Source organism: Scomber japonicus, chromosome 5, assembly GCF_027409825.1.
Source record: "Scomber japonicus isolate fScoJap1 chromosome 5, fScoJap1.pri, whole genome shotgun sequence".
Taxonomy (NCBI): domain Eukaryota; kingdom Metazoa; phylum Chordata; class Actinopteri; order Scombriformes; family Scombridae; genus Scomber; species Scomber japonicus.
Genome location: NC_070582.1, coordinates 11,922,394 through 11,932,542, shown reverse-complemented (window position 1 = coordinate 11,932,542; position 10,149 = coordinate 11,922,394). Strand labels below are relative to the sequence as shown.

Genomic DNA, 10,149 nt, shown 5'->3' with positions numbered 1-10,149 from the left:
TCCACACTCCTAATGAAGCTACAGCCCGTTTACTTAGCTCAACAAAGACTGACAACAGGGAAACTGCTAGCATTGCTCTTTCCAAAGATGACGAAATCCCTAATTAACGCATAATCTATTGCTTTGTTTAGTCTGCACAAAAAACGGGGGGGTTGTTATGTGACTCCAGTCACTGCTCCGAGCCAAGAAATAGTAAACAAATGAAATATAATGTTTGATTACATTTTCTTGGCCAGGGGGGGAAGAATTTAAATGAGATTAAATGAACATTTAATGAGATTGAAACAAACTGGATGTAATGTTTCCTCTTGTTTAGACTTTTTGTTTTGCTAACCGGCTTTTGGCTGCACCTTCACATCTACCACACAGACATGATTGATATTTATATTTATCTGCTCATCTACCTCAACCAGAAAGCAAATAACGTGTATTTCACAAAGACATCGAACCACTGCTTTAAGAAACGTTGCTCACATTTTACCTCTCTGTTCTAGTCTAGATTTGGTGTCAGTTTCAGTCCAGCTTTTAAAAATGCAGCTGTGGGTCTTTGCTTTGTGCTTCACTGAGATTTAGAAGTTTTTAAAGGAGCACGAAGCCAAGACATAAACTTACTGTGTGAATATTTGCAGAGCTCAGACTGGATTTGAACAGTGTAGGAGCTCACCGTTACCCAGAGAGGTCTGATGAATGCGGCTTCGATAACTAGAAACCTACAAAGCTTTCCTATAAGTTTTTTCACTGTGAAGGTGTTAATGGTGAGTTCATGGAGATATTTCACTTAAAAAAACAGCATTCTTTTTTGCTGAATATCACAGTTTACTCATGAAAGCAAATGTCTGTACTTACCTGTGATGTAAGTGATACTTATATCACCTGTAAGTGTACTTTAGTGAAAAATGTTTCCTGGTCAAAAGTCGTAGTTCTGCTCACACTGTAATTTTTTAACCTGTGAATTAGATACCGGCTGCACTCTGAGTACCAGATAAACTGTCACTGTTCAGTTTTCTCTCTCTGGGATCAGAAGGACTCCAGTGTGTTTGTGATTTTTATATTTTAAAATATTTAATATCAAGTTAATGAGATATGCTGTGCATACATTATACATGTGTATTATATGTTGCTTTAATTTCATTTTTAATAAATCTAATGACCTTTCCACACATTCAGAAGCAATAATTCATTTGTATTTGTAAGCCGATACAGCCGGACGAAAAATGGTTAAGAGATTTCTTGATCGACAGTAAATTTATCAGGGACAATGTTGATGATAATTTAATCTGAAATCAGGGATAGCAATGCCACTCCACCATTTTAATTCAGACCAAATTATCTATGAGACGGATTGTGCCAACAGCAGGTCAGAGTTTTCGTTGATTCTGTGAAATATTTAAACTTCTTGATGGATTTGCACAATTTTGTAACGTTCATGTTGCCCTGATGAGGTGTCTTACTGACTTTGGAGATATGACAGTTCCTCTTGTGGCACCATGAGGTTCACGTTTGTGACGTTGAATGAAACATCTCGACAGCTGTTGGACGGATCGTTGTGGTAATCACTTAAGTCTTAAGTGATGTCACAGATTTAAGTTTATCCTCTGACTTTGGTTTATGGCCAAATATCTGCCAAACTAATCACATTCTCATCATACTGCACATTGTGTTTAACTCAGATCACCTGCTGTGGCTAAATACAACCTCAGAGCTGTAGACTTTAAGTGAAAATGCCCAAACTTCACTGGCTCCAGCCTCAAATGTTTTTTTTTTTTTACTAGTAGTACTACATAGGAGAACTATTCTGCATTGGTTTGGAGTCACCAGGTCACATGGCTTGGGAGGTATTGAAAAAAAGAGACAGTTCCTTATAGGAAATAATGTATTTTCCTTTTAAAAAATCATATAAAATAGAGTGTGCATACAATGGGTGTAAAAAAAGGTGTGTGTGGTTGGTACTACATAGGAGAACTATTCTGCATTGGTTTGGAGTCACTAGGTCACATGGCTTAGGGGGTATTGAAAAAAAAAGACACAGTTCCTTATTTTGAATATCTGTCGAATATCCGAATATCCAATATCAAACCAACTTCACCTCGGTTTAATTTGTTTCCTAATCTAGTGCACATAATGATTGAACTAATTGCCTTTCTCTACTCTGTGTTTCAGCATGTTGGAGTTTGTGCTCCTCCTCTTCTTTATAGCATCTGTTTTTTTGGCCCCTGACACTTTTCCTGTAGTTATATAACAATCATACGCTGAGTATTTGTGACATTTAAACATGTTTCTCTGGTTGATATCTGTAGCTGCTTTGCTTGGCCTTGTCTTCCGCTATCCTTACTTCTTCCAGGATGTCCAATACGTCCTAAATAAATTGAAAGTAAGGCGCCGCGTCCTCGCCTACATGAAGACGAATTACACCATCCTGGATCGGTTTTTAGACGTGGCGCAGACTCATCCACACAAGCCGTTCATCCATTTCAAAGATGAGACTTTTTCCTACAGAGACGCGGATGAGCTCAGTAACAGAGCCGCCAGAGTCCTCCTGCAGACCGGACGCGTTAAAGAAGGGGACACGGTGGCGCTGTTGGTCGGGAACCAGCCCATGTTCCTGTGGCTCTGGTTGGGTTTGGTGAAGCTCGGGTGTTCCGCAGCGTTTCTCAACTCCAACATCAGGTCCAGGTCTCTGCTGCACTGCTTCAGCTGCAGCGGAGCGAAGACTCTGGTGGCTGCTGAAGGTGGGAGTCATGTTTTCAGAGGTGGAGGAAGTGAGCAGTAACACAAATAACACTGCTGCTGCAAGTGAAAGTCATGCATTCAATGCTACTATTAGTTTAATCTAATATTTTATAAGCTGTTATGTGTTTTATGCAAAGTTTTAAAAAAGTTAGGTGTGTAATATTTTCCTCTAATACAGTGAAGCGTAAGCATGAAGTGTAATGGAAGTAATGAAATGCCTCAAACCTTGCACTGAAGTAGTACATTATGTTCTCTAGATCTAATGGTGTGTAATCCTCCAGGAGTTCAAGGCCTGACTTATCTTATGCAACCTTAATGTAACAACTCAAAATGCCAATCACTATTCTGAACCACTTGGCTGGTTAATCAATCAATCAACCAGCCAATCAATCAAACTTTATTTATATAGATTGATTGACAAGCTGATAATAAGTGAGAAATTAGTGTTGACCATAAAGAAAAGAGCAAAGAAAGCACATTTAAAAAGGAAAAAAAAGAAAAAATTGAGACCAATGTACACAAGAGAAAATAAGAATGATAAAAATGATTAGAAAATGTAAATAAAGTAAATAAAATTAGCCAGTAAGACAAAAGGTTTAGCCAGTATTACAAATCCTGGGGAAACATGGTCATCAACATCTTAAAATAGTCCCATGATATAAAACAGATATATATATACAGCTTCTATGTTAAGAGAGAGAGACATCTCTGGCTAGCTGGTCTCATAGCTGCCAAGTGACTAATAGTTTGAAATGGAAAGCTCCTCATAGACATAACAAGCATGAGGAGGAGGAGCAATGGGCTGCAGGCATGCACAAGGCAAAACCAGAATTATTTCATGCCAGAAAGAAGTGATTACTGTAGTAAAAGCCTTAATATGAGTGTTTTCTGTGTCTAGAAGGTGCAGGGTGGGTGGAGTGGGAGGGAGGGAGGCAAAGGAGGCAATGGTCATTCTTTATCTTTGTAAATCCTTTGTTCTTTGGGTTTTATTTCCAGAGTTACAGGATGCTGTGGAGGAGGTCCTGCCCAGTCTGTTGGAGCAGCAGGTGACTGTTTTCATCCTGGCTGACAGATGCAAAGCTGCAGGTGTGGAGAGCTTCAAAGACAAGATGAGCCAGGTCTCCTCTGAGCCTCTGCCAAAGGATTTAAGATCGCATTTAACCCTGCAGAGTCCGGCTGTCTATGTGTACACATCAGGGACGACAGGTAAACCCCATCAGCTGTCGATGTTCAAGATTTCACAGTAAAATGAAGCCGTCTCCACACTTCATGCACCTTTTAAACTTCTCTTCAATAGGTCTCCCCAAAGCGGCTGTGATCACTCATAGCAAACTGTGGGCCATGTCTTTTCTTCAGTCTATATCAGGAGTGACTGCCAAAGATGTGGTTTATATAAGCCTCCCTCTTTATCACGCTGCCGGCTTCATTGGATTCACCGCAGCCATCCAGATGGGTACATACACATTTAGCTTTATATTTGATAAGATGTTAAACAAAAGTACAGCATACATGGTTTGTTTTCCAATCATTTATATTCTGTTATAATGTCGGATGTCTACGTTAAACATGCTCAAAGTTACAAAACTTGAGGTGAATGTATGTAAAAATACTCCCTGCTTCATTTGCCTTTTTGTTGCTTCTACTTCCTCATCGAACTGACGTAAGATTGTGCCCAAAAACATGTTCGTCTTCTCCGAAGTCTTTGTTTCTGAGGTTCTTCCATGAGTTGTTCATATTTTCCACTTGCATGTTTTGGATTAGTTTCTGGCTAAAATATGTACATATGTATTTGAGAAGTTTCGATTGCTCACCATCTCAGCCACCAAACGTTCAGATACATGGATCAGGTGTTTCCATGCAACAATATCCTGGTTTCAGTCAGAGTACTCCAGGTAGCACCCAGAGAGGAAATTGTAAATGAGTGAATTATATGGTTATATTTTGTGGACAAAACACAATACCTCTCTTGTTTCTTTCAATGGGATGTAGTGCTGTAGTGGATGCTGAGCAGTCTCAGAATATGGAAGCAAACTCCAGGAACAGTTTTCCAGTTTTGTTCCATAAGGTTTTTTTTATTTGTCATCTCATTGCTGTGTGCAGGTATCACTGTTGCTTTGAAGAGTAAATTTTCAGCCTCTCAGTTCTGGGACGACTGCAGAAAATACAACATCACTGTCATACTGTACATTGGAGAAATTATGCGGTATCTCTGCAACACACCAAAGGTACACACTGCATGATGTCACAGCACTAATAGTAACTGATAGTCTCCCTGAAGGTCACCACAACTTAAAACCTTCTCATGTTTCTTACAATTTTCTTCACTGACAGAAACTCAGTGATCGAAACCACAAAGTGAGACTCGCAATGGGCAACGGGATCAGACCGGATGTTTGGAAAGATTTCTTATGCAGGTTTGGAAACATTAAAATCAGAGAGTTTTACGGAGCAACAGAGGGGAATTTTTCTCTGATGAATTACAGCGGCAAGATTGGAGCCATCGGTCGAGACACCTTTTTCAACAAGGTAAAAGTCTGTTTTTTAAATTGAGCTCATGTGTAAAAGCTGGTAATGACCGTCTTTTTCTTTTTTCTTCTCTTTTGTTGTCTTACAGAGGTTTTATCCCTACGCTGTGATCAAATATGACGTAGACAAAGGAGAACCTCTGAGGGATTCATCTGGTTTCTGCATAGAAGTTGCCAAAGGTACATTAGTACCAGAGCTGTAGATACCACTGTGGACACACTTATTTATGGGTATATGGGCACCTGAAGTGAACTTATCACGTATCATCACTTATCATCATTTATCATTTAAAAGTTACACATCTTGTGCTTTTGAAATGTGAATGCCAGTATTAAGAGTCAACATCCTCATATTTGACTGTTTCTTAGGCCCAGAAAAATGAAGAAATGCATAAAAAATAGAATAGATTAAAATATAATAAAATGAATCCCCAGTGGAGTAGACACAAATGTTAAACAACTTTTAGATCATGATTTAGAGAAACTCCAAGAGTTTTACAAACAAAAAAGAACTAAACTTGAAAAAATGATGTAAAAGTAATTGATGATTTTACAGAATTTCCAGGTATCAAATTGTGGTGTTTAAAATCCTTCCCCTGGTCCTGATTAGTGTAGTCAGAATTCAGTGATTCTAAAATACATAAAGACACATTTAAAACATTGTTGTCTAATGTTTTCCCCCACAAACAATTCAATAAACGACTCATAAATGATTAAAAGCACATCATCTCCTCCTGCTCCATTGAAAAACCCAGACTCTATGAATATTTTTAGAATATTGTCTATTTCAAAGGTTCAACCACTGGACACACAACATGTCCTATTTCACTGCTCAATTCTTTTTGTTTGTATACTGAAGGCATCGAGATGATATATCACTCTCACTTAAGTTGAATACTGGACCAAGACAGGCCTAAAAAAGTAGTTGTGATGTTGTTGTAAAATTGTGTTAAACTGGGTTAAAATTGTAAAATTGTGTTAAACTCAGTGAAGCTTAAACATCCCAGTAAAGTAACAATAAGCAAAACAAATTTGTGAGTGCTGGAGGGCTTTAAATGAATTATGATACCCTCTTATATCTAGACAGGTCACTGTGCTCTACACCATCGTTTTATAATCATCATGCAGAGGGAAGGTTTTCAAAATGCAGTAAAGTTTCTGCTGCGTTACACTTATGTGTTGTAAAGATCTTATATATTAAAATAGAAGAATTGGTTTATTTTTTTGATTCATGACTGAAAATACAAAATCATACTCAAACACACTGCGTCCACAGTGAGTACAGGGTGTTACATTTAACTTCCTTGTACTAACTGTACTCAGGTGAACCTGGACTTCTGGTGTCTGAAATATCAGTGAGAGCTCCGTTCAGTGGTTACACCAGAGACCTGCAGCAGACTGAGAAGAAGCGGCTGCATGATGTCTTGAAGAAAGGAGACCTGTACTTCAACACCGGAGACCTGGTGCTCATTGACAAAGATGATTTCATTTACTTTCAGGATCGTGTTGGAGACACTTTCAGGTGAGTCCATCTTTTGTTTCAGTAATGTGCAGCTTAAAAACCCCAGAGTGCACACAGCCTCCATGTTTGTTTTTATTGTCAACAGATGGAAAGGAGAGAACGTTTCTACGACTGAGGTGGCTGACGTCATCACGCTGGCCGACTGCATTAAAGAAGTCAATGTGTATGGAGTTGAAGTGCCAGGTAACTTTCACAGTTTATCTTCTTTTTTTGTGTGTTTTAACAGAAATAGTGACAGGAACTTTACCTCAGAAACATGCACAACCTCAGCTTTCTCTAAAAAGTTATTAGAAGTGATGTAGTTGTTGATATTAGATTATTCCTCTCACACTTGTCTACAAACATCCAAATCCATCTTCAGCTGAAACTTGATTTTAATTTCTTTTCCTTCTGAAGCTCAGGGCAAATACACAGGTCCACACTGAACACCATATTACCTGTGCAGTTACTGATGTGGAGTATTCAAGCTATGTTTGTCAAATTGTAAAATCAGTAAATATCCTCTGATTGCGTCATATTTACCAGGTATTAGAGTGTAAAGGCCTTGTGTGAGATATGAACTCTTCTGTTTGCAGTCGCCTGGTTTATAACTCGTATCATAAACTCAACCATAATGCAACTTGCCTCCCAGTGGTGTGTACACTTCTCTGGTCAGTTAAGGTCTATGTCTTCATCATAAACTTTGGCCTATTATTCAGTGACAGTAGTCTGTGCATCAGCAGGTTCAATCTGGCTCTCCTAGTGGACTGAGTCTCTCAGTGAATCCCACCCCCTGAACTGGGTCATAGTTTATGTAAAGCTGCCAAGGACGGGTGGGCAACAGAGAGGGTGAAGTTCAAATAAGTGAACTGTGACCTGGATGGGATACAACAAATGTGCAGCATGAATATCAAACGCACCTGGCATGTTATGACCTACAACTCTATTCAGAGGGGAAGTAAACTGAATTTACAACAATGACAGCAGACGCTAAACTTCATTCACGGTGTCAGAACAAGTAACCTGAGCTCAAGCACCCAATTGTGGCAGGTGTAAGCAATACCTGGTCTGTTCAGTCTGGCTGAAACCCGAAACTGACCACCCGTTTCCCCAGGACCACCACCCGGTCTATATTTAAAGGGGACTCAAGCATTTTAATATTAAAGATCCCCTCCACACAGGTCAAGAGGCCACAGGCTCATACAAGGGACCGTCTCTCAACTTAAGGAGAAAACAAAGTTAATTTATTTTAGGAAAATACAACAAAATATTTAAGAGAACCCCCCCCCCCCTTAGTAGATGAATGTGAAAACAGCCTTCTAGTGTCAAACTCTGCTCATACATCATGCTGCTCTGTGAAGCTCAGACATTCAACTGAGGGAACAAGAAGGAAAAACACATTTTTGAGTGAAAGGTGACAGCTAAAAAAAGAGGACTTGCAAAAGACAAATTCATAGAAGAGAGGTCAGAAACTGTGCAAGAGGGAGAGAGATGTGTGCTGAGTACGGATCAAGCTCTGAAAAAAAAGATATTTTATCTGATTTGACAAAGTAAACAAATGTAAACTAATTGTAAAAGCGGTGTACTGTCCCTTTAAGATCTAATTACTGCTAATTAAACTGGACAGCAGAGGAAGTCGTCAACATATCTGAATTAATATTTAATCAGTCATGTTTTAAGTTAATTAGTGCTCCCTGATATATTCTAACAGATCAGGAGGGGAGGGCTGGAATGGCTGCAGTCATTTTAAGAGACGGACAGATGTTTGACTCTACAGATGTTTTTAAACATCTTGCAAACTTCCTGCCAGCCTACGCAAGGCCACGTTTCATGAGGATTCAGGTATGTTTACTGCAGTCGTCTTAGTTTCACTCAATAGTTTCAGCCGTGGTGTTGAGAGCCTTATTTGGTTTTTAAATGTAAAAGAAAATTCAACTAATAATTAATAATACTGTGGTTGGTTACAGAGTTCCTTGGATGTTACGAGCACGTTCAAGCATTTGAAGACAAAGCTGATTGAGGAGGGTTTCGACCCCAATAAAATAAAGGACCCTGTCTATTTTCTGGATGAAAAGGAAAAGAACTACGTCCCACTCACGGCGGATATATTCAACGCGGTTACATCAGGGAAAATAAAAGTTTAAAGAAGCTTTTGTTGCCCCTCTGTTCACTCTGCTAACACATCACTGCTGGATCTGAGGGTTTGTTATGTGGTGTTGTAATTTATCGTTGTGAACCTGATTTATTTGTACTTCAGCTGTGATTTCACACATACCCCGAAATAACTTTACAGAGATCATGCAGTCCTTCTCACTCATCCATCCACCTCTCGCACATCTGATGCAGCTCATCTTCATGCTTCTTTTTTTGTAATTACTTAACTTTGCTTGTTTTAAATCAGCTGCACTTAAACCTGAAGTCCTCGTCACACACTCTGAGCCAGTTAAGGTTTGGAAACGTGTAACACATTGGATTTAAGTATTTCATTTAACTGACTGGTTTGTTATTACATAATGAATAATACATTTTTCTTGTACCTCTATAAATATGAATCAGTGTCTTTTTAAAACAGTAAAGTTCAGATCAGTTTGACCCACCAGCTCCCAGAGTAGAAATCCTTTCTTCAGTCTCTGTTTGGGTGCGTTGTGACCCTGGTTGTGGTGGCCCTTGAGCCCACAGGGGATCAGACTATGACTAAAGACACACACGTGACACGGTGACTGTAGTCGGCCGTGGAAACATATGTGGCCGACACTGATATTAGGCCGATAATCTTATACATACAAAACAAATCAAAACACATTTCTTGCAATGATTCCTCAAATGTATTTATCGAACACTTGTAACAAAGATATGTAATAGAGGCATGATATTATACAGTTTGAAAATAAACTTTATTGTATAAAATGACATAAATGCACTGAAACTGTTATAAATAACCATAAATAAAAAAAACAGAAAATAAAAACATGATGTGCCTGTATATTTTAAATCTACATTTAAAATAGACATCAAATATACTTAAAAAACACTGCCTATAAAACTGCCAATATGGGCCAATAATCAATAATATCAGCTGACCAATATATCAGTTGGATATATTAGTTGCATGTCTCATTTTAGGAGAAGCTAAGTGGTCTCATTAGATCCTCACCATGTACTAGAACAGTAAACTATTACATAACAGCACTGTTGAATACAATCATCAATGGCAGTCTCACACAAACTGAACATCATTGCTCTTCATTCACTCTTCAGCAGGCCAGCAGTGTTATGTCAGATGTTTGGGTGATTTAGTATTGTGTGTAATTTAGCCCCTCCCCTGAGTGACCCCCTCCTTACAGCTGCAGACAAATACGGTTCAGTTTTAGGAGTAGCTCAAATTCCTCCTGC

The 10,149-nt window shown here is 38.8% G+C and overlaps 1 protein-coding gene across 3 annotated transcripts; it reads left to right on the top strand.

The window, feature by feature from the left end:
- Positions 1–2,228: 2,228 nt before the first annotated feature.
- On the top strand, positions 2,229–8,909 carry LOC128359319 (long-chain fatty acid transport protein 2-like). Of its 3 annotated transcripts, none has more exons than XR_008321435.1 (10): positions 2,229–2,729; positions 3,727–3,936; positions 4,028–4,183; positions 4,831–4,955; positions 5,062–5,256; positions 5,345–5,435; positions 6,579–6,777; positions 6,863–6,960; positions 8,473–8,598; positions 8,724–8,909. XR_008321435.1 is itself a non-coding variant. In XM_053319807.1 (10 exons), the coding sequence occupies exons 1-10, from the start codon at positions 2,273–2,275 to the stop codon at positions 8,898–8,900; spliced, it is 1,839 nt and encodes a 612-aa protein (XP_053175782.1). In that variant the 5' UTR covers positions 2,229–2,272; the 3' UTR covers positions 8,901–8,909. The 3 variants fall into 3 exon arrangements, 2 of the variants coding, with proteins under 2 accessions (XP_053175782.1, XP_053175783.1); XM_053319807.1 differs by having other exon boundaries at positions 8,468–8,598; XM_053319808.1 differs by lacking the exons at positions 8,473–8,598; positions 8,724–8,909 and adding an exon at positions 7,500–8,273.
- Positions 8,910–10,149: the final 1,240 nt, after the last annotated feature.